General features: G+C 52.9%; 1 protein-coding gene across 2 annotated transcripts in view; it reads right to left on the reverse strand.

The window, feature by feature from the left end:
• The window catches only part of SIRPA (signal regulatory protein alpha), a 42,645-nt gene extending 18,955 nt beyond the window's left edge, over positions 1-23,690 (reverse strand). Inside the window, exons 1-3 of one of the 2 annotated variants that reach the window (XM_057530226.1) lie at positions 23,550-23,690; positions 22,602-22,689; positions 4,427-4,780 (exon numbers count right to left, since the gene is read on the reverse strand). In XM_057530226.1, the coding sequence (XP_057386209.1) occupies positions 4,427-4,780; positions 22,602-22,680 (433 nt within the window). In that variant the 5' untranslated portion in view covers positions 22,681-22,689; positions 23,550-23,690. Of the gene's footprint in view, positions 1-4,426; positions 4,781-22,601; positions 22,690-23,174; positions 23,283-23,549 lie in introns of those variants that run through there. The other variant, XM_057530227.1, reaches the window with a different exon arrangement.
• Between the last annotated feature and the right edge of the window lie 676 nt (positions 23,691-24,366).

Raw genomic sequence — 24,366 nt, forward strand, 5'->3', positions numbered from 1 at the left:
TCAGGGAGGATGCAGCTGGCCAAGGGTACCCAGCGAGGAAAGGTCAGAGCTCATCTCACTGCACACAGGACTGACTGATTTTAGGGTCTCTGATCTTTATTCTTAAGCCTCAGCGTCTGATTCTAGACAAAGTGGATAAAGCACCACCTGGTAAGATGAGTGAGGATGTATGTAAAACACAGAGCCTGGCATATAGCTGCTTAATCGATAACACAATAACATCTTAATCATAAGATCTGGTCATTCCTAGGTCTGAAACTATGTATTTATTCTCTAAGTAAGAAGGCAAAACAAAAGTATTATGGAAAAAACAAGAAAAGTCTCAAATCTTGTTCCCTGCAGTTGCCATGAAAAATCCACATGAATAAAGGAGTAGGAAACCACCAAATTATGATTCTCTCCCTCTTTTTAAAAATAATCCCCTCAGGGAAAAATTTAGGGGAACTGGCTTTCAAAACACACAAGGGATCATAGGCATTTTCCTGCAGGTCAGCCCTTTACAGAAGCTGGAAGCATTTCGAAAGGAGGGAACACAGACTTGGTCAGTGTCACTGTGGTGTACTGAGGCAGGAGGGCTCTGGGCTGAGCAGGGAGTGTCTGCAGGGATTTTAGCACCTGTTGACACATACACACGTGTTTAAAATATGGGAAAGTTTCCCCAGAGGTAAAGCTCGGGTCTGAACAGGGTGGTCTGAGTGGGCAGGAAGCCCCTCTCAGCCCAGATGAGCTCACTGGGGAGGTGTCTCTGCCTCTCCACTCAGGCTGACTTCTTTGGGCCTCCTAAGAGCTGTCACAGTCACGGGCTATTCTGAAGCACCCACACCCGGAAGAACTGTTCTTACAACTCAGGCACCACGGGGGACCCACCTTTGTCAGGGAAAAACCACAGCCTTCCCTCTGTGACCTCAGAGAACATGTAGATCAGGGCTCCTCTGTCCTGGCTGGGCACCAGCATCCTCTGCAGGAGTTAAAACACTCACCTGCCCAGGCCCACATCTGGCCAATTAAATCAGAATTTCTAGGGTGGGGACAGGGTCTGGGGAGCGCTTCACTGTCTCCCAGGTGATTCCAATGAGCAGCTGAGGTTGAAAGGCACCCAGACCCACCCCAACCCCAGCTGTACTTAGTCCTGGAGGGAAAGTAACCCATCTGAGGTCCTCTGGCTCCGGCACAGCAGAGCTCACGTTAGTGGAACACGTTCTGGGTGCCAGGCTCTGCTCTAAGCTCTTGACATGCATCCCTCATTCAGTCCCTGCAGCAGCTCTGTGAGGGCAGTGCTGTCACTGATGGACGAGGACCCCGAGCCCCAATGTGGGGAGGGACTCGTCAGAGGTCCCAGAGCCGGGACGGGGCAGAGCTGGGATGGGGGCCCAGGCAGTGGGGGCTCGGCCCATGCTCTCAACCGCTGTGCACTGAGCTCAGTGACACCCAGCCCACTCCATCCAGGGCTTCCTAGATCCTCTCCATCATCAAAGACTCCTGAAAGGCAGCGTGATTACCACCATTGCACAGATGGGGAAACTGAGGACTAGAGGGAACTGAGACATGCCCAAGATCACACAGCCTGGGAGGCCAGCACCATCACTCCCTGAGGGGCTGTCCTGTCACCAGGTCATTGTACCCTCAGGACATCCTGCAAAGGCTGTGTGATTATCCTCTTTCTACACGTGAGGAAATGGGGCCCAGTACAGGGAACTGGGTCACAGCCTTGAAAAAACACCTCGACTGGGGGGCCCCTACTCCGTGCTGGTGATTTAGACAGAGCACCTCAAATCCTTCCAACTATCCTGAAAGGAGAACATGATAATCACCATTTTACAGATGAGAAAACTGAGGCTGAGAGAAATGAAGGGACTGTCTCCTCACCGCCCCCCACTGTGTCCCAGAAGTATTTCCTGTCGCCTCCAAGCTTTCATGTCCATCAGCAGAGCAAGCGCCCCACCTTCACAAGCCCCCACACTGACCACCACCCTCCCCTTTTTTCCCTCTGAGATTCTTGACTTCAAGCAACTACAGGGAGGAGTGGCTTCTGAGTGCCCAGGCCTGGGGACCCTGTAGCAACAAGGGAAGACGTGGGCTCCTGACCCCTGAGTCTAGAATATGAACTCTTGCTCATGTGGGGTCCCCAGCACCTGCTAGGGAACACCTCCCCCTCCTCATCCTCAGTCTGCAGAGCCAGGAATGGGTGTGCATGGTGCTGCTGGGATTGCAGTGGTCCCTCTCTGTGCTGTCCACGCTATACTTCCTGGAGCTGCTCCCGCATGAGGCCTAGTGAAGGAGCAAGATCACAACAATGGTGGAAAAACGATTCCTGGTGCTTTTAAGTGTGTCTTTTAGGAACACGTTCAGGACATCATGAGACACTGTAGTATCTGTCTGATCATGGTTGTAAAGGTAGTCCTGCCTCTCACACAGGACTTTTCCTCATAGTTATTACTGAAGAACAGAACAATACAGGATTTTATAGGAGAGGGCTGAAGCTTTCTCTACACTTTGACCAGCACAGCGGGGTGTGCAGAGAGCAGGGTGTGAGTCAGGGTGCTGGGGGTTCAGTCTTGGCTCCCCTACCTGCTCGCCAGCCACACCCCTTTCTGAGCCTCAGTGTCCTTATCTGTAGAAGGGAAAACAGACAGCCCTTCCTTCTGAGCACTGGTCATAGGGAGCAAAGGCCATGAGGAAGATTCAGCGTCTGTCAGGCTGCTGTTCCCTGGCCCCCTCCCCTCGCCCCCTTCTCATCCAGGGAATCCTCTGGGCAGGCGGCCTGGGGAGGAGGGTGAGCCGCCTCCTGGCAGGCAGCTGGTCTGGGTGGTGGAGGGGCCACTTACTAGCTGTGATTGGCTGAGCAAGGGAACCACCATCTGGGAAGTTTAGTAATAGCTGCAAAGTCAGGATAAAGGCACCTTCCCTATGTCCAGGGGTAATGGGGAGATTCGATTGCTACCACATCTAGGAGGGAAATCTGGCAATATCCACACAAATTAAAATACACATAGTCCATGATCTAGCAATGCCACTTCCAGCGGGCATCTCCCACTTGAGTAGAGTGATGCAGGACAAGATTATCCACTGCAGTGCTGTTCTAATATCCTAAGTTTGGGAACAACTTGATATTTGTCAACAAAAGACTGACAGACGCTGTCTCCATATGCTGAGTGCTTTGCAGCTGTTGAAACACTGGGCAGCTCCAGGTGCTGATATGGAATGAGGGATTTGTGGCTAAAAATAGGGAGAGGTTCCCAGTCACCTTGGGCCTCAGGGCCTGAATGTGAGGGGCATTCTGACCCTTGGGGAAACCTATGAAAAGGCTCCCTGTTCAATGGCTAATTCAAGGAGCTTTTATCTTGTCCCCTCTATGTGCCAGGCTCTTCCATGAAACCAGTTCCAGTGGTGGTGCAGGAGGGAGCCTGGCCCGGAATCAGATCGGGTTCTGGGAGGATCCCCTCACTGACCATGTGGCTGTGGCCTAGGTCCCTGTCACGTCTTGACCTCAGGCTCCCCATGTGTACGTTGGGGGTTGCACTGGATGGTGTCTAAAGGTCCCTCCTGTGTCACAGTCCAGGATTCAGGAGTCAGAAAGAGGATCCAGGGTCTTTGTCAGAAAACTCTAAATAAGCACCTTTGCTGCCTCAATGGGGCAGCCCCTAAGTCACCCACATGGGGAACCTCTTTCCTGGGGAGGGACATTCTGAGATGACCCAGCTCTGCTGGGAGCCTTCAGTGACTCTGTGAGTCGGTCCCTGAATCACAGGAGGGTTTTCCCAACAGACTCCCAGGAAACACCCAACCTCTGGGCATCTCCTCTAGCCCAGGCTGTCAGAGTAAACACTGAACCTGTGCTGAAAGAATTTCTTCTCAGTGTGATGTTTCTGAAGAGGAAATAAAGAAACCCTGCCCTGGAGAGACTTCTCTTTGGAAGGGGAAAGAACATAAGTTTCATGGGAGAAGAGCCCTTGTCTGCTTTGTTCACTGCTGCTTCCACAACATCTGGAGCAGGGCCTGGCACACAGTAGGTGCTCAATAGGTGCTAAATAAAGAGAAGACTCAGCCACATGGAGGGGAGCACTCTCTGGAGGCAGGAGGTGATACCTGGGCTGTGACGGGGCAAGTCACTCAGACTTTCAGTTCCCTCATCCCTGGAACCAAAGGGCTAGACGGGATGGAAAAGGCAAGGGCTGTGGAGCCAGGCAGACTGGGGTTCCAGACTTTCCCCAGCTTTACCAGTTGTGGGGCCTTTGGCAAGTAGCACGACCTCTGCAGGCCTCAGTTTCCCTGATCTGTAGAAGGGAGTGAAATCAGATCATGATATAAGCACCCACTGCTGCACTTGATTCTTTTTTTTTTTTCTTTTTTCTCAAAGGGTGGAGGGCATTCTTGTTGACTTGCTGTCACAGACCAGGGGGACAAAGGAGACCCAGGCCATACTCACCACTCACAGTGAGATGAGTGCCTGGTCCAGACTTAACCTCCACGTCAGGGCTTGCTCTCTTGAACTTCACACAGTAGTACATACCGGTGTCTGCTGGGGTGATGTTACTGATGCGGATGGAGAAGTCCGTGTTGTTTCTCCTTGTAGTATCTGAAACATTTGTTACTCGAGGGAAGGTGCCTCCTTTGAGACTGTAGATTAACTCTCGGCCTGGCCCTGTGCCCCTGAACCACTTGAAGGGCCCCACGGGGAGCAGGGAGGTCACTTTGCAGTGGAGAGTGGCCGTCTCTCCTGCTGCAACTGAAACTGACCGCTCAGGCTGAATCACCTGCAGCTCGTTCTCACCTGCCACTCCTGGAGGGAAACACAATCCAGTTACTTATTCATCCTTATGTGATCCTGTAGGTTTTCTCAAGTGTTTATCAACAACAGTTTTCATTGACTTCGTGCACCATGAGCCACACCTGAACTCAGCACCTTGCACGTGTATCACATGTAAGCTGCACAATGAGCCTGTAACGTTGAGACCCTAATACAAGAGAGGAAAGTGAGGCATAGAGAGCTTAAATAATGTGGCAGAGAGTAGGTTTGAGTACTTGAGCCCGCTCTGGAAGTCATGTCTGAACTGGGCTCTCAATTCAAATCTGAATTGACCAGGAATAAAGAAAGGGGCACAGTGTTCCTGAGAGAGGGAGCAGCCTGGGCAAAGGCTCAGAGGTCGGTGGCAGCATGGTGTGCGGGGGGGCTCTACAAGGAGCTTAGATTCTGTTTTGGGTCTGGCTCAGGAAGCAGGCCCTGGAAAAGTACTCAGCAGTTGGGGCTTGTCCAGGCCGTGGACTTGTGAAGTACAAGGACTTGGGTGTGAGTCCCGGCTCAAGGCTTATTGCTGTGTGACCTTGGCCATCACTCAGGCGACCGTGAAGATCCCACAGGGAGGCCTGTGAGCATGCTCGATAACTGCACACTGGGTATTGCGTGACGCCTTTAGTTTGGGCAGGTCCCTTTACTGCCCTCTGAGCCTCAGTCTCCTCATCTGTCAGTTACTATGGCCCCGTCTCCACGGATCTCTAGGAGGAACAAACAACATGCCTAGGCCAGGACAGTGTCAAAAAGAAGGGTCTGGTCTTTGGAGCCATCTGAACTGGTTTGAGACCTGGCTCGTTTTTTATTCACCCATGACCTGAGTTTATGCATTGCTTTAGTATCAGTTTCCTCATCTACAAGATGGGTAGACCACCCCCAGGCCTCTGCGTGTTCTGAAAAGAAAATGAGGTCACACGCAGAAGTCACTTAGCACCAGGCTGGGCACAGGGGAAGCTACTGTCATCACACAATGAATAAACGAGGAGGGTCAGCTGCTCAAACTTCACTCCCACCAGATCTCGCTAATGCTCCTTCAGGCCAGGCCCGGGCTGGATGCTGGGACACACAGGGGCTGGACCCAGGTCGGGCCTCAAGGGCTCCCAGGCTGGACAGCTGGAAGGGGTCCTAGAGGTTGGCGGTGGGGAGGGACCTGAGCCCCAGATTGGAGAGGACTGGGGTACATGAACAGGGACTCCCAGTAGAGGAGGTTGGGAGGGAGGGGGACACAGGAGGAAGATGGACGGGCCTGGTGAAGATGCTGTGAGAGGTGCTGTAGATGCTTGGAGTGAGGTGCAGCCGGGGCCTCGATTCTGAACAAGGTGTGGGCTGGGCAGAAAGGACAGATCATGAAGACCTTGGAGAAACACACACATACACACACACACACAGAGACAGAGAGAGAACCACCGAGATGGGCAGAGGGAGGGGCAGACAGACAGAGACGGAGTGAGAGGCTGAGAAGGAGGCGGGGGGAAAGAGAGAATAAGACAGAGACACGGAGGGGCAGCAGACTGGCAGAGATGCAGATGCGCCAACTGGTCTCTGCCTGGTTGACCTTTGATGTGACCCTGTCCTGTCCTGACCGAGGCCACCTTGCCTTGTACTTTGGACAGGGTTGCAGTTGATGCCCCGAGCAGCCCCTCACCTCTGGCTGAGCTGCAGAGAGACCTTGTGAATTTACCCAGCCACAGACTCCTTCACTGCAGGTAAGCCCAGGGCCTCAGGACGGGCCTCTCATCCCCTTCCTGTGGTCCCAGCCCTGACTCCCATGCCAGGGATTGCCCGTTTCTCATGGCCAGTGAGTGGAAATGCAGAGTGGCAGCCTGAGGACAGCCTGACCCTCATGGTGCAGGGAAGAAACCACTGTCTGCAGAGGACAGGGGCTTGGGGTAGAACTGTTGACCAGGTGTGTGAGAGGCACACGGAGGAGGCCCACAGAGGCAGGCAGGGGCCCCGAGAGATCCCAGGCGGCAGCAACAGCTGCCAAGAGCATCCAGCCAGGACCATTCCCGAAGGGTCTGCCTTCTCCATTGGAGACTAGGCTAGAACTGCCACCGGCAGGAAGCATGCGCGCTGGGCCTGCAGACTCGGGTGAGAGCACGGTCCCCCCTTAGCCAGCTCAGCACCCGCCCTCCCGGGGCCTCCACTCCGTCCTCCACAAAGTGCGGTACTGGCACCCACCCCCCCAAGATAGTCATGAGGACACAGTCAGACGTAAGTGCCTGCAGCACAGGTGCTGGTTAAACTTTAGTTTCTGTTCCCATTATGATCACAGATACATTATTATATACTTGATTTTCTCTGGGTTGTCATGTTCCCCCCAAGCAGGATGCAGGATCCACAAGGAAGTGTTTCCAGCCCCCTGCCTAGAACACTGCCTGGCACACACCGGGCCCTTGATAAATACACGTTGAATGAACGCATTAATGAAGGAAGGAGGGATTTCACTTGCTCCTGGGCAAATCCTCTCCCTGAAGCTCTTTCTTCATCTGTTAAAGGGACTGTCACAGGCAGATCTGGGAGATGGCGAGCCTGGAGCCCGGGACTGTGCCTGGCCCATAGACACGCAATCAATGATGGTTATTATTATCCTTATCCATACCATCGCACAGGGCTGTGAGTCAGCAGCTGGCGAGGGAGCCGGGAGCAGGAGAGGAGGTGTGGAGCCAGGCCTGCGGCTGGGGCAGGGCTATTCTTGTGCTGCCGCCGGAGGCCTGCAGTCACAGCCAGGAGGCGACAATAAAATCTGGAGTTGTGTGGGACTGCCCCCCCCACCCCGCCTTTTTTAGCTCCTCTCAAGCTCTCTCCACCAACTGCAGCCAGATTTAGGAGGCTTAATTAATTAGCTAGTGTTTATAAAGCGTTTGAAGAATTTTAAAAGTGCGACAGAAGTGCCAAATATTATTTTAATCTGCGTGTGTGTGTGTGTGTGTGTGTGTGTGTGTGTGTGTTCCAGCAGAGTCTTTCCCTCGCTTGCTTGCTTTTCTTCTTCTCTGCAGGTTCTGTTCTGGGAATCGGCCTTGTTAAAAATCACTCCTGCGGTTCTGGGCCTGGGGTCATCATGCTGGCATCACTGACAAACCCATTTCCCGCTCTCTCCTGCCCTCCTGGCAGAGAAAGCGCTGGTTTAGCAGCCTGAACTGTCTCTGGGAGAGGAGGGCAGCTGGACATCGTCACATGATGCTGGTGGGAATGGAGACTGGCACGTCCTTTCGGGAAAGCAGTGTGGCAGGAGGTACCACAGGTGTGAAAGCTGTTCTCCAGCCTTTGCTGGGCTGTTCCATGAGGACATGACCCCGAATATGGAGTGGGGTTCCCATGTAATGATCTTGAAAAAGTTGGGAAAAAAACCCAAGTGGCCAGTGACAGGGGATGGTTAAGTGAACAGCGGCCTGTCCACTAGATGGAATTACAGGTAGCCATAAAAAACCATCACTGTGAAACTGTAGTAGTCTGGAAATTTTTGCATGGCATAATTTTAAATGATACTGTGGTTAGCAAATAAAGATCTGTTTATTGCAAAGCATTTAGAGAAAACAAAAAGTATAAAAAGAAAATAATAATCTCATAGAATACCATCAACGATAACTGTGATCAACATTTTGATGTTGTTAAAATATGAGTGAATAAATATGTAAGATCATACTCAGGTTACTAAGGATATGTGCAAACATTTTGTTTCATTCATTCAGGTGTTGTTATAAAAATAAAAAATTGGAAATATTCTAATTTCCAAGAAAAGGAGGCTCTTGATCCCCTGATGACGAACTCACATGATGACCAAGCCTACATGTAAGGATTATAATTACGGACACAGAAATGGATTACAAGATCAGAGTCAGTTCCTGAGTGATGTTTTCAGTGTGATCCCAAACTTCTAGTTTTGAAAAAAATGTATATCTGATATTAAAGATTAGTAGTAATTAACTGTGAGTAGTAGACTTCCAAGGGATTTTGCTTTTATGTCTTCTGTTTGTATTACTTGTGCAATAAAAAAGCAGGAAAACTGCTTTCAGTATGATCATGACATTGTAAACTAAAACTACGTATAAATAAACAACTGCAAGGTACTATACAAAGCTATAAAAGACAACTCTCTTTGGATCATGAATCTCTTTGGATCATGAATCTAATGGGTTTTTCCTTTTTTTCCTTCTATTTTGGGTATTTTCAGATTTTCTAAACTGGATGCCTATTAAAGAATATTTACAGTATCCCATTTTGTAATAAGAAAATACAGTGCTTGGCGCAGAACAGATGTTCAATAAGTATCTGCAGACTGACTGACCGAATTGTCTAGAGAAAAGGCCTAGAATGATAAACATCACGATGTTAAGGTAAGTTACGACTGGGAAGTGGCACCAGCGGTGGGTGGACACGGGGAGAGGCATATTTTCTGTTTTACAGCAAATAATATATTGAAGTCTCTCTCTCTTTTTTGTAGTGAACATTTGTTGCTTTTGGAAAAATATTAAGTAATGAAATAAAACACGTGAGTAAGTTATCTAATGGAAGAAGTCAGCACAGTGGGTGGAACTGCCCCTTGTACTTGTTGTAAGAGGAACTCTGTCCACAGGATGCAGGGAGCTCACAGCATTGGTGGACAGTGATGAATTACCAGAATCTCCTGTGAGCCAGGCCCTCAGCTCAGGGCTGCAGAACGGCTGTGTCCTGGCCTCATGGGGCTTGCACACGAGCAGACAAGATAGACTTTAAAGAAATAACTCCAATGCCACATTTGGACTGAGCCCCAACCCTTTAGACAAGGGACTCCTGCTGGCATCTCTGACCCCATCTCCTGCCCCCTCCCCATGACCTGCTTCCCCCCCACCGGGCCCACTTTGTCCTCCACGAATAGGCCAAGGAGGGTGTGAGAGATGAAATAAGATGGGGACTGAAAACTGACCATTGGACTTGGAAAAATATCTTTGATTTTTTTTTTTTTTTACAACAATCATGTGTAGTTTTTGAGATTAAGAAAAGATGAAAACAATTTCATCAGAAGTGAAAAAATAAGCATGGATGCTTTTCTAATGGAAAAAACAAATCAACTTAGAACTGAAACTTGCCGGGAGGGAAACAGGGCCACTGTGATCTCTGGGTGTGATTCCTGCTGCTTCATCAGGATGCAGAGGCAAAGCTGAAATGCACATTTCCCAAGAGCCAGCCTTTCCCTGATGGGCGGCTCACTGCCACTTGCATGGGAGCCTGCCTGCCCCTGGAAGCAGTGGGTCACCAGAGCAGGGGTCTTGGGGACAGGCTGGAGGTTACCCCTCAGATTTCCACAAACTCAAGGAGCCCGGGGCTTGGTAGGCTATGGCCGGAGGTCTGGCAGTGCCCAGGGCTCGGCATGCCAAGATGGCATCCACCGTGGCCCCCACAGCTGGGGCAGCTCAGCATCCCCCTTTCCTGACCTCGATCGTTTTCGGCCATCCTCAGGGGGCTGCTGGTTTATGCCCCCAACACAGCAGCGCCTCATCAGGTGCTGCCTTTGGTATCTTCTGGGTTATGATTTGATGTCTGTGTACGAGAGTGTGTAGTGCAGGAGTGTGGATGGGAGTATGCACACAGGAGTGAAAGAGGGCAGATGCAGGAGTGGGTACACGAGTGCACAAGTGTGCCAAGGACAAGTGTTCACACACATGTGCATGGGTGGGCATGTGCACAAGATGCTCGTGTGTGCAGGAACGTGCTCTGGTGCAGCTCAGAAGTGTGCCAGAAGAGGACCAGGGACCAGGGGCAGGAGGGGGGCGTGAACTGTGCCCAGGAGAGTATCTGAATGTGGGTGTGAACCTGTTGGTGGCATGAGAGGGTCTGTCTGCACCTGAGGTGTGAACAGATAGATAGCTGGGAGGGGTGTGAGCATGTGGGTGCATAGAATGTGTGTGTGGGCAGGGGAGGATAGGAGTGGGCTGTGTGCACAAGTGTGTGTGTGTGTGTGTGTGTGTGTGTGCGTGCGCAGGGAGGGCATGTGTGCGATGGAAATTGTGTATACATGAGTGTGAATGTGAGGGTGTGTGTGCTTTAAGTGCTGGGGAGCAGGGGCCCAGCGTGTGTGGAGACCACTGTCTGTGTACACTGTGTGTCCATGCACCCGAGTGTGTGAGTGTACCCAGTGGTGAACATGCCTGGCACATACAGGGTGGTGAGAGAGGAAGGAGGGCAGGGGAGATGCTTCCCTCAAATCTGGCTCCTGGTGGGCAAAGTGCTGCATGGCCCCTGGCACAGGGTCCTGCCCTTGACCAGAGACTCAAAACTTTACTGAGCACCTACTTACTGGGTGTTAGCCGTAGGGCACAGTGGTAAAGAAGCCAGCCTGGAAATGCCCTGCTGAAGCTCATGACCCTGGGTGGGGCAGACGGTTCCCAGGATGCATTCAGGAGGGGGCTGCATGGGTGATGGCTGTGTAGACTCTGCAGTTCCCAATTGGGGAGCCTGGGGCTCTGATTCAGGAGCACCAGCTGCAGCTAGGCACTGATTTTCCTCTGGAGTCAGAATGATTCATTCATGCCCTTTCAAACCTCACTCTATTGCTAGGCCCTGTCCTAGATGCCACAGGACACAGAGCCAAGTAAGATGGATCAGAGTCCCGGACACAGGCAATGATCATGTGCAGGGTGATCAGTGAGCAAGAAGAGGCTTGGGGATAGGGTTTTGGAAGAGGGGTGAGATTTGAGAAGACTTCCTGGAGGTGGTGGTCCCTGAGCTGCATCTTGAAAGCTGACAGAGGCTGGGGAGAAGGGAAGGCATTCAAGAAGGTGGAACTTTTCTTCCTCTGCACAAAGGTGCAGAGGAGAGAAAAGGGCTTGGCACAGTTCAGGGACCAGGGCAGTCTTTGGGACATGCTCAATGGCTGTGAGCAACCTGGGGAAGGGCTAGGGACTGGGCTAACCTAGCACCTGAAAGGATGGCTTCAGTCGCAGGTCATCACTGGGAGCAGTCTACTGGTACCCATTAGGTGGAGATGCCCCAGGTCCTGCGGTGGAAACTAGCACCTGACTTGGAACCAGCACAAATGAGGATACACATGGCCTTGTGAATAAGGTGGGGGAGGGCCCAGTGGGCCCAGGGTACTTTCTCCTTCACCCCCACTCCAGGCACTCAGAGAACTGGGTACTGTCCATACCCTTGCAGGGAAAGGGCAGACCCTGGTAGCCCCTTCCATGCAGCAGGTAAACTCCTAAGGTGCCAGGACAGTCCATAGCTTGGGCTCTGGGGCCAGAAGACCTGTATATCTCAGCCCTAGTGGAGTGACTTGGCAGAGTCACTTTTCTTTAAGCCTCCACTTTCTCACCTGTAAACAAGGGGGTACCAACGTCTCTCTCCCCAAGGCCAAATGTTCAGTGGTTGGAAGAGCTGGCCTGAGATCTGTACGTTTCCTCGACTCCCATCTTTCTCCTGACCCACAGCCAGCTATTAGCAGAGCTTGCTGGCTCACCTTCCAAGATCTGGCCAGACTCTGACCTCTCCCTAGCATCTCTACTGCACCACCGTTCCTCACCTAGATCCTTATCTCAGCTTCCAAACCGGCTTCCCTGCTCCTCCACCTCACCTCTGTGTAACACGTATCCTCCCTGCAGCCAGAGGAGCCTCTAAAACCTAAGGTAACATCATTCCATTGTGCAAAACCCTCCTGCACCCTTCACCGTACTCAGAGTGAGACCCAGGATCCTTTCGGTGGCCCCCAGGGCCCTGCAGCCTTGCTCTCAACCATGCCAGATTCTCTACTCACCTCAGGGCCTTTGCACTTGCCATTCTCTCTGCCTGGCACTCTCATCCCCTAGATATCTGCATATTGGGTCCCTCACCTCCTTCTGGCCTAAGAGGCCTTCCTTGGCATGGTATATAAGACACTACCCCCCTCGATGTCCCTTGCTCTGCTTTATTTTTCTACAACACATATCACCCTGTATCTACAATACATATAACCTGACACATTACAAGCATTTGTCAATTTCATTAGCATCTATCTCCCTACCCTAGATTTACTTATAAGCCCTTTGAAAGGGACTTAGTTTTGTTCCCTGCAGTTTCCTTCAGGTTTATACCAGTGCCTGGCATTTGTTGAATGTATGTTCTGGTTTGGATTCTAACTCTGCCACTCATGAGACCCCAGGAAGTGTCTTAACCCCTTTGGACTTCCGGTTTCCCATCTATAGAATGAGAATGATGATGATAATAATAATAATAATAACACTAGGGCTCTTCTAGGATGAAACAGGCTAATGTGTGTAAAGAGCTCAGTGCTGCTCCTGGCACAGAGGAAGCACTCGGTGCAGGGCAGTGTTACCATGCAGTGGATATTTAAGGATGAAGAGGATGACGGAGGATCACAGCCTTAAGCCTGAGAAGCTAATGATTCTCTCTGAGGCAGAACTAGCTCTGCCCCAATGTCTGCACAAGAACACTTGGAGCTGGACCTGTGGGCAGGCTGTATGCACTGTTGGCGGGAGGCCGGGGGGCAGGGAGGGTCAGAGCCCCGGTGAGCATTTGCTAGGTTTAGATGGGACCTGGAGGCAATGAAGAAATGCTCGCAGCACAGCCCTGTTTGCAAAGCAGCAGGGAAAGAACTATGGATACGTGTGCGCTGTAAGCACCCTTCATATTTGCCAGGCCTGGTGGGGGCCAGGTGAGGCTGGGAGAGCATGCAGGGGCACTAACACCAACCATCCACTTCCTTGACAACCTAAGGACCCCCTTCCCACCTCCCCATTTTGCAGAGGGAGAAACTGAGGCCCGGAAGTGAGGCTTGGAGAGGCTGAGAACCCAGGTGGTGTCCTTCCAACCTCCAGGCCCAGCTGTTACTCTAGGACAGGTCCTGGTGATGCCCGGCCACGGTCTCATGGGTACAACGTGTGGATGAGGTCACATAACAGGGAGCCCTCATTTATTTAACTGTTACGACGGCCTAGTGAAGCAAGTGCTGTTGTCACCAGCCCCTTCCTACAGGTAAGGAAGCTGAGACCCTGACAGGCAGGGAAGGGGCAGAGGCAGGACTCAAACACTGAGGTCAGTCACGTGCGAGCTCTTCCCCCTGTGACTGGGTCCCCTCTGGCTCAGGATTCTGGATTCTCAGGCTGCCAAGGACGTACACACATTTTCCCAGCTGAGATAAAGGCCCCCTTAAAAGGAACACGCATTTATTAAATGACATTTGCCAAGGTTTCAGCACACTCTGCTGCCCACAGCAGATAGTCTCTGGACAAGATTTTTCCCCAAGCTGACACTATCCGCTGATGTCTTTTATAGTGCTTTTTGCAGTTCACAAAAGCACTTTCCACAGCTCTTAAATCCCTTAACCCTCAACAGTCCCTGTGCGGGAGGAAAGAGTGGTAGCATTTCCATTTTACAGATGAGGAAACTGAGGCTCAGAGCAGGGAAAGACACCTGCTCCAGAGCACACAGCCAAGAAGTGGCACATGCTGGATTCACTCAGGAATGTGCCACACAGTGGGTACCTCTCCACTGCCTCCCCTGCTAGAGAGGGGTTCTGGGGTACCATCAAGATGAAGGGTGAGAGAGGCATCCTGGCTGGAGCATCCGAGCTGGAAGGGACCAGCAGGAGAGCAGCCAAGCTGAGCCTCCACTTCACAGAAGGGGAAACTGAGGCCCAGAGGGGCAGTGTAGTGAGTTCCAAGTCCCGGCTGGTAAGTGATGGAGCAGGACCTCCACCTGCTCTGCAGAGCTCCAACCATAAAATGGTGATCACACAAAGATAACAGTCATAGTAATGATGGTTAATGAGCACTGAGCACGCGTATCATCAGGAGCACGACAGGCTTCACCAGCCTCCGCAGGGACCCAGCAACACAGGCTGTCATCACCCCCACTTCACAGAGGGCAAGACTGAGGCTCAGAGAGGTACAGCCACTTGTCCAAGGTCACAGGGCTGCGGAGCAGTCTGACTCCACCCACAACTTCACCCACTGCACCACACAGCTTTGTGCAATGAAAGACCCTCTGGGGGAGGCTGGCGCCGAGTCAGGCCCTCCAAACCAAATCAAGGCCAAAAGGGCGTAGCACGAACTGCGTCATGTTTCATGGTTTGCCTGCTGGTTCACCAGGGTGTCTACACTGGGGCAAGCTGTTCTGTATAGCCAGAATTTAAGTACCAATTCCAGGGTTTCTGGGCCCCTACCTCCATCCCAGCTGGCACTGATATTTTGTGCTTCCTGATATTTTAGGGATCCCTATTTCAGCACGATAGGCAGGGATTTGCAGTGTGGTCATGGCCCCCGTTACAGAGGTAGGACTGTGTAGTGGTTAGAGCACAGGTTTGCCTTCCAACCAGGGTTACTGCCTGTGTGACCTCATGGCTCTGAGCTCCCTTTTAAAAATGAGCATCTTTCTTCATTCAACCAATATGTATTAATCTGCCTACTGTTACCAGGCCCTGTGTAAGGTCCCAGGAGGCCCAGCAGTGAATAAGACAGACATAGTTCCTACTCTCATGTAGCTTATATTCTAGTGGGAGAGACAGGGCTGAAATAATTAAACAAATATAGAAATGGCTAGGAGTGCAAACGAATTTGGTGCCACGATAGAGAATAACAAGCAGAACTACTTTTAGAATGGGGCAGTTGTAAAAGGCATCTCCGAGGAGGTGAGATTGCAGCTGAAACCTGAAGGAAGCAAAGACCAAGGAAGGTGTTCCAGTAGGAGAGAACAGCAAGTGCAAAAGCCCTGGGGTAGGAAAGCAGCTGGTGCATATGAAGGCCAAAAAGAAGACTGCAGTGGCTGAAGCCCATGGAGCAAGGCAAGTGTGGTACTAGTTGGGGCTGGAGAGATGGATGTGGTCCAGAAAATGCCATGTCTCAGGGATCACTGTAAGGAGTTTGATTTTATTCTAAGGGCAGTGGGAACCACTGAAAAGTTTGGAGAAGGACAAAGAGGATTTGATTCGCTCCAGCTGCTATGGGTAAAGAGACTGGAGGGGGTAAGAGTGAAAACAGGAAAGCAGTGATGAGGATGCTACAGCGTTTAGGGGTCTGAGCGCAAATCCTAGCTCTGCACTTATAAGCTGTGTGACCTTAGGCAAGTCACTTCACCTCTCTGAATCTCTCTTTCTTCATCTGTCCAATGGGTATAATAATAGTTTCCATCTTACAGAACTGTGTGGTGAGAATTAAATGAGATGATGTACAGAGTAATGATCATATCACATGACCTCACATGTTCAATGTCAAGTGCTCAGTGAACCAGATCCTACTTGGTCTGGCCCTGACCTCTCCTAACTCCCCTACTGCCTATCTCCCTTAAGTCCAGACTCACTGGCTATTCCTGGAACACAGCTAACCCATCCCAGCCTCAGGGCCTTTGCACTTGCTTCTCCTTCTGTGTGGCCTGCTCTTCCCCTGATATTCTCATGGTTGCTCCCTCAGTTTTATGCAGTCCTCTACTACTCAGAGAGGCCCTCCCTCTCTCCCCACTCAACCTTCTATTCCCTCGACCTGCTTTAGTTCTCTGCATGGCACTTGTCTCCACCTGACATAATATTTACTTGGGTCTGTTTTTCCTTCCTCACTAGAGTGTCAGTGCCATGAGAGCAGGTATTTTTGTCTGTTTGCGGTTGTATCCCTAGCACCTAGAGCCACCCCTGGCACATAGATGCTCAAAAATATTTGTTGAATGAATATCTGTAATTAAAATGACGATAATAAGGACGGAAAAGTGGTTGAGTAAACCAAGCCTTGGATCCAGCTTTATTTAACTCTCACTGGTTATGTGGCCTTGGGAGGAGCCCAACTCAGCTTTGGGGGATCTCAGTTTCCTTATCCATAAAATGGGGATGAAGGATTCTATGCTTTTTGGCTCATTGTAAGGATTAGACAGTGGCACACATCCAAGTATTGATGGATGAAATGATGCCTGATGTCTACCATTTGCTTTACAATCCTCCCCCCTCCTCCCACCTCCAGAAAAATGAGGGGCAGGTGAAACATGAATGGCAGATGAGTGTTGAAGCTGGGGTTCCTCACACCATTCCTCATCTCGCAAATGTTTGAAATTTTCCAAAATAAAAAGATAAGGAAGAGGCAGCACAGATTCACAGCTCAGCTGGTCCCTAGCACACCGTGCACTACTTTCTTCCAGCATGGGCTGCCACTTCTGGAGGACACTGCAGGCTCTGAACGATGAGGGCACTAGAGCCCACCGTGGCATTGTCACCCACACGCTCCGGCTCCGGCCCCCTAGCCTGCAGGCTCATCCCTCACTCCTGGCTTCCAGTCTCCCCCTGATCTGGGCACCTGATCTCCCTCAGCTCCTGGCTTACTCTGCAGCCATCTCACACTCTGCGTCCCCAATCGGACATGCCAGGAAATCTTACAGACACAAAGAGCCAATTCTGTATAATGGCCAGCTTCCACCTCAGCTGTTTTGCATCTCTCTGGACTGAGGGCCTGGCAGGACACCTGGCAGGGAAAATCCACCTTGCGGAAGGCTCCATCAAAAGACCCGTCCCAGGAACGCCCAAGTTAACAGAAAAGCAGTTTCAGTTGTGAAAATAGATGATTCCTTCTTCAGTATGGGACAGAGACACATCTTGGGAACGCCCGCTGCCTCTGCCTCCCAGAAGGATGCACTGATTGACAGAAATATGAGAGGAGCGCCAAGAGGGCAGGACGCCAGTACCCCAGGGCCTCAGTGTTTCTACCTGTCAGGGCGAAGTGACGCCTAGTGAGTGTACCTCATGGGTGCTATGGTCATCCTGACTCTGCCACTTACTGTGTGGCCTTGAGCAAGTTGCTCTGTCTCTCTGAGCCTAGTTTCCTCACTGGTCAGATGGATTTGATGGCAACCATGCACATCACCCAGGGTAACTGAGTACCACTGGGATCATACATGCCCAGTGCTGAGCCCAGTAAGTGGCCAGAAACAATGTTTCCCATTATTATTACTTTGGTATTTTCCAGGGAATTTGGGATCCTGTCAGATTTCTAGCTTTAACGATGGAAACTTCCAGCACAGCTCAGTTTTAAAGAGCCTTGGCCTGGATGACAGGGGGCTTGGCATGCCACCCAGGCCTTGCCAGGGATCTGCTGTGTGAGCCTGGCCGGTCCCTTCCTCCCTCGGGGCTGCAGTTTTCTCAGCTGCACAAAGAGGTGCTGACTGATGGCTCTCTCAGGTCCCCTCCTGCTTTCCAGGTCTAGGAATCCACAATTCCAGCCCTGTGGATCCGGACAGAGACACCTAGAGGCAGGCTGTGCCCATGGCGGGCGCTCAGTCCCAGTAACTATTCCGTCACACCAGCTGGTCGGTCTCTGCGCAACTTGTCCTCCCCAACCGCACAAAAGCCACAGGGAAAAATGCCAATCTCGTGTTCACTCTCAACAGCTTTTGTTGTTCTGTGAGCACCTACTGTGTGCAAGGAGCTGTGCTGGGTGTTTTACCAACATCAGTCCCACTCCCATAGATGAGAATACCCAACAGGACGAAACAATGACGATTACAACACTGGTTGAATGTAACGTGCAGTAAACTGGTACTGAGCGCTTACTACATGCCAGGCATGGCTTCAAGCGTTATACATGGGTTGGCTGACTTAGTCCCTGAAATACAGTTGTTGATGTCATCTCCATTTTACAGGTGAGGAAACCGAAACACAGAGCTCAATAAATTGTCCAAGTAGGGTATGCTGTGTCTGTACATGGAGAGGCTACAATGCAGAACCACTATGTGAACCAGAGTTAAACATGCACTCATATGTGATAAAGCAAGGGGAAAGTGATAAGTAGCCTTAGATAAATCCTGGGGTGAACGTTCAGAGGAGGAAGAGATCCCACGGAACACGAGGCAGCACAAATGGAAGGCTGAGTAGGATTCAGACATATGAAGATAGGGACATACAGGGAAGGGCAACTCTGGTGGCAGGAACAGCATAAGTGAAGGCACAGAGATGAGAAAGTTCAGCTGAGGGTGTGGATTTGTACAAAGGCATTTACCAAACTGGGTTAGGCCGTGTGTTAATGGGCATTAAACAAACCCAATGCTTCTTGTTCATATGTCTGGGGAGCCCTGGAGTAAACAAGGTCTGGCTGGGGCTTCTACAACTGCAGGCCTTCTCAGGGTCTCTTAGGTGCCAATGCAGTTGAGCTGCCAGGAAAGCTTTGGCTGCAGGGAGGAAACCTGGTCGTTTAGCAGCATCTCAACAGGTCAGCTCTTTGGAAAACATGTAGCTGAGAAATAGGGCCTGTCAGGGAGGGAGCCCAGGCCTTGTTGTAGGTTTTTTTTTTAAAAAAAGAAAACTTGGACCCACTCAACAGTTTTGAGCAGGGGAGTGACATGATTAGAATTGTGTTGACAGACCAGAAATCTGAGCACATTAAAAAGAGGCGGAGCGGGGGGCACCTTCCATCAGTCCAGGACTACAAATAAGAAAATAATCTGTCGCACGGAGCCATTGGAAGCAGCAAGCGAGCGTGTGTGGGATCTGTACAACAGTTTTAGACTGCCTTCCTCTCACACACCCCCTCTCCATCTGTCGCAAAGGGCACCAGGAAGATGCAGGGAGGAAGATTCCAGCTCTGGGGCCTCCAGAGCTCGGCAGCCCAGATCGGGGGCTCTGATGGGAGCCACACTGCCCCCAGAGCTGTCGTTTATGACAACCAAGGGGCTGCCAGTGCTTGCATCCTCTGGGCGCTTTCAGAGAAATGACCATGGCTCAGTTAAAAACTTCTGCCCCAGAAGGAACCCTTCCACAAACCTCCATCTGAGCTGGGCGGGGGCCCCTCTGGCTCTCTTCAGCTTGGACTAAGTAACCCTGATTAAGTCATTGAATTTCTTCCCTCAAAGGCTGCCTAGCCATGAGGACAAGATTCAAAATCCAGGCTCCCTACCACTTACTCCTTGGACAAGTTACTTCCCCAGTTCTGGACTTTATTTTCCTCATCTGCAAAATGGGGATAACAGCCAACTCATGCTTTGCTTCGCTGATTGATGGAATTACGCAGATGAGGCGCTCAGCACACAGCCTGGAATACAGGTAACATTCAAGGAACATTGGTTCTCCTCCCTTCTCTCAACACACGGTTCCCATCAGGACTTCATACGTGCTGGATGACAGCAAGTAAAGGAATGAATCACACCACAAGTCTCCACGGGGTTGGTAAAGGAATAATTAATGGCAAGAAAGTACCCAGAGAACACCAAAGCCTTAAAGGACCTTCCACAGACTGAGCTCTCCGCCCCCCTTTCTCTCCTTGTGAAAGAGGAAGTGAGATGAACTTCACCACTTAGGAAAGTACAGAGGAGTCACCAGCACGCTACCCTCTTCCGACAGGTGAGAGGTTCAGCAGAGGGCCAGCTGTCCCCCAAAGCCTGACCCCCATTTTGGCCTGGCCTTCTCCAAGTTAGAGCGAGGAGTGAATGGGAGTTTATCTGAAGCCTGTTCAGCAGGGGTCCCAGAGGTCCCCAGACCTAGGTGGGGCCAAGTGAGGAGCCTGCAGGCTCAGTGTCAGGCACCGCTGCTGTGCTGCAGAATCCGGCTGCCCAGCTGTCCCCACCCCGGCCCCTTGCCCTTCTGCCAGCCTCACAATCTCCCTCCGTGAAGCTGTTTGAAGAAACAGGCCTCACGTTGGCTCCAAGAACACAGGTTGGTGACTTCACTAGCCTCTTTTCAGAATTTCCCTTTGGCAGCATTTGTGCTGAAAGCAATCTTTAGAAACTTCTTTCCCTGCCTCCCCCAACCAAGATAATTCACATGACCAGCCCCCTCCAAACAGTGATCATGTGAAGCCATAGCAATCATGTGACACTTCCCAGGCTGACAGTTCTGCCAGAGACACTAGTAGTCATTCAATCCAAAGCTGCCTTCCTAAGCCTGACATTTGAGTTTCTCAAACAAATCCATTTTCTTAGAAAATTGGACAACTGCCTCCTTCTACCTTCCTGCCCTTCTGTCCTGCCTCTCTTCTGCTTTGTCATAAAGTCCATGCCTGGAGCCCTGAGAGAAGGGTCTGAAGCCCCATCCTTCAGCCAAACCAGGTGAATTCCATGCCACGGGCGAGGGTGACCAGGACCCCGCAGAACTGAGTGAAGGATGCTGGGATGCTTGAGCTCTGGCGGTGACACGCCTTCCTCACCACCCTCAACCAAGAAGTTTATTCTTACCTCCTAAGATTTATTTATTTCAAAGTTAATCTTTGCCCCTCTGCTGCTCCCACTTTTTCAGGCTATTGATGCTGAATGGATTGGAACAGAAGTTTTATGGCCTAACCTTTACCGTTTTATAGATTGTTTTTACAGGCAAAAGGGGAGAATTTCCTCCCGAGAAGGGTGTTGGTGTTCCCAGGCAGCCCTGGGAAAGGCAGCTGCCCACTCGTTAATCAGCGTCACCCCTCATTTGCCAGGGATGGAACCACACGGGGTCCTGGTTAGAGAAGGGTCTGGAATAGACATTTAGAAATTAACTTGGGCCCAGTTCCCTGCTTCAGGAAAATTAAGCACTTGAGAGAGACCCTCGTGCACTTCCAGGCCAGGAAGGACGGCAGGGCAGGGCCTCGGACTTTTGCTGGGTGTAAATGGCCGGCTCAGGCAGGAAGGAGTAGATCGGAGATGCGATCGGCTCACCAGAGAGCCATGAAATCTATCAGGGCTTCCTCTTGTCCAGAGAGGACCCAACTGTAATTGAAAGACTGGGGGAGGGGAGGTGGGGGGATGCCTGCGTGGGTTCAGGGGAAACTGTGGGCAGAGAGAAGCTGCTGTCCACCCCCACTTCTCCCTCCACCCACTGTTTGCTAGTTCTCCCTTTCTCACTGCTATCAGCTGGTTACCAGTCTCTAGGCAAATGCAGGAGGGGGGAGGTGTATACTGAGCTCATCTTTACCTCCTTCCTTAGGGGAGGGGAGGTGCAGAGACCCCTCTGCTGACAACACAGCTTCAAGGAGCCAAAAAAACAAGATTCCCATTCTCCCCCCAACAACTCCTTTAACACAGTTTCTCCACCCCCCCCCACCCCCTCCCAGGAGACTCAGGGTGCTGCAAAACCCCTTTAAGAAGCAGGGCTCCTGAATGGTGACCTCACCCCTTGGCGAACACACGGTAGACTTCTGAGCCCGCCTGCTGGATACAGCCAGGTGTTTGATGTAGGCCAACAAAAAGACATGCTCAGAGCCACAGGTAACAGCCCCACAGAGCACCTGAGCTGCAGGGAGTTGCCTGGAAGCCTGGGGAAGGGAGGAGGAAGGAGGAGGGGCCGGAGAGCAGCAGGGAGCACGACCATCCAGCGAGAGGCTTTGGCAACCACGGGGACAATCCGCAGTGTTTTCACATCAGGATCTGTGGATTGCAGCAGCTCACCCCAGGGCTACCCTGGCCTCCCTTCCTCTCTCTCCCCCATACTAACACTGTTTTACTCTGCGCACAAGAGGGATAGCTCACTCTTCCCTAATTGCAACAGCCTGCTTCTGTTCCATCCCGTCAGTACTGGAAGGACCTCTGCCCCTTCTCTTAGACCCTGAAGTCAAACATGTGGAAAACATAAGAGCTTCTAGAGAAGCCAGGGGCGCCTTGCTCTGAAAGCCGCTGACAGGCTGCCTCCGCCATCAGACTGGGCAGGGGCTGGTGAACCAACTCATCTGGGTCTGTCCGGGTGCCCAGCATAGTGCCGCACAGTCAGAGTCGAGACTGGGTTCCATCCTTGGCTGTGTGACCTTGGGCAAGTCGTGTCCCTCTCTGGGCCTCAGTTTCCGCATCTGTAACCCTGGTTACGGGCACCTCTCCCCCATTACTGCTCGACATTAGCCGAGTGGCGGTCTGAGAGGCCTGAACTCGCAATCTGGGGACGGCAGCGGTGGGGGGTGGGGGTGCTTACCTGACCAGGCGCTGGACGCAGCGAGCAGCAGGCAGAGCAGCGGCCTGAGGCGGCCGGGGGCCGGCCGGGCGGGCTCCATGGGCCGCGGCTGCGGAGCGAGGAGGGAGAGCGGCCGTGAGTGCGCGCTCGGGCGGGCGCGGACTGGAGCGGGGAAATGACTAAGGCTCCCCCCTCTCCTCTCTCCTCTCCTCGCGGCCGGGCTCCCCCCCGCCCCCACCTCCCCGGTACGGGCGCCTGGAGCGGCTTAGGAGCCGCCGTCAGCGCCGCGATTTTCGGAGAACCCCCCGCCCCCCGGAGAGATCGAGAGACGGAGAGGGGGAGAGACCCCAAGCACGCGAGAAACGAAGCCAGGGACGGCCCGAAAGAAGCGGCAGGAGAGGGAAACAGACCCAAGGGAGCCAGGCAGAGAGCCAGAGACACAGAGAGGCGAGAGAGGGGGAGAGAGCGAGCGAGCGAGCGAGCGAGCTCGGAGTGAGCAAGGCGGCGCGCAGATCGAGACAGCGCGGGAGAGGGAGGACCGACGCGAGGGCAGGGCGAGGGGCAGCGGGCCCGGCCGCCCCCGCCGCTGCCCACCTGCCCCGCCCGGGCTCCTCGCGCCGCCGTGGCTCGCCTCCTCTGGCCCACAGTCCCGGCCACGGCCCCCGCCCTCCTTCCCCTTCCCCTCCCCCTCCTCCCGCCGGCCGCGCGGGAAGCTGCGGGGCTCCAGCCCGGCAGGCACCTCAGCTGAGCGCCCGCCGGCTGCGCGCCCCGGGAGGGAGGGCGGCGCGCGCGGCCCCGGCACCCCCGCCCGGGCCCAGGCTGCGGCCCCCGCCGGGGGCGCACCGCTCGGCTCGGGACTGGACCCAGAGCCCGGGCTCCGACGCTGTGCCAGTTCAGAAGCCCGCGTGGCGGCCCCGGACCCCGAACCGCCTCCCCCTCGCCCCCTCCTTCGGCCAGCCGGGCTCGGACCTGCGCCGCCGGGCCGGCGAGGGCTGCGAGACGGTGGAAGAGCCGCCGGGGCTGCCCAGAGCCCGGGCCCCTCGCTCCACTTTGCGCAAACTTGTTTTTCTAAGGTCAGCGCCGCGAGCCGGTTACATCGTCCTCTTAAGGTGGACTGGGGAAGTTGCGGCCGGCCTCCCCTCGCCTCCGGACTCCGGCCGCGGCCAGTCCCCCGCTTCCCGCCGCGGGAGGCTGGAGGCGGCGAAGGAGCGGGGGAGTGAAGGAAGGGGGAGCCTGCCTTTCGCCCCTCCCCAGTGGCCCTGCCCCTGTGCCCCAAAGCCGAAGGCCCCTCTCGGGGTGGGTGAGGGCCAGAGGGGCCCAGATTCTTTCAGAGCTGGGCCGAGGTGAAGGAAAAGCAGGAAGTAAGTGAAGGTAGGGGGAAGGGGGGGAGGAAGGAGAGAGTGATGGTACAAAAATAGCGTGTGTGTAGGAAGGACTTCAGTACCGCCTGGAAAAGCTTGCGGGGAGGAGAGGGAGTAGAAGAGGGGCTGTGGCCAGGAAACCCGAAGGGAAGGGTCCGGGCCTCCCTGGGGAGGTGGGCTCTCTTAAGCGAGGTTCCTCTCTGTCAAGGCTGGCTGATTCAGGGGTGCAGAAGGCCCAGGCAGGGGTGCGGGGCCAGGGGGAACTTGAAGGCCTGGGCTTCAGGAAGATGGCTGGCGGTGAGGAAGATGAGGGGATGGGAGGAGAGCAGGGGCCAGAGGACTGGAGGCAGGACAGAGCCTGCTGGTGAGAAAAAAGCAACCATTCTCCCTTTCTCAATCTCTCTCTCTGTTTCTCCCCTTCTTTG

This window comes from Balaenoptera acutorostrata, chromosome 15, assembly GCF_949987535.1.
Source record: "Balaenoptera acutorostrata chromosome 15, mBalAcu1.1, whole genome shotgun sequence".
Taxonomy (NCBI): Eukaryota; Metazoa; Chordata; class Mammalia; order Artiodactyla; family Balaenopteridae; genus Balaenoptera; species Balaenoptera acutorostrata.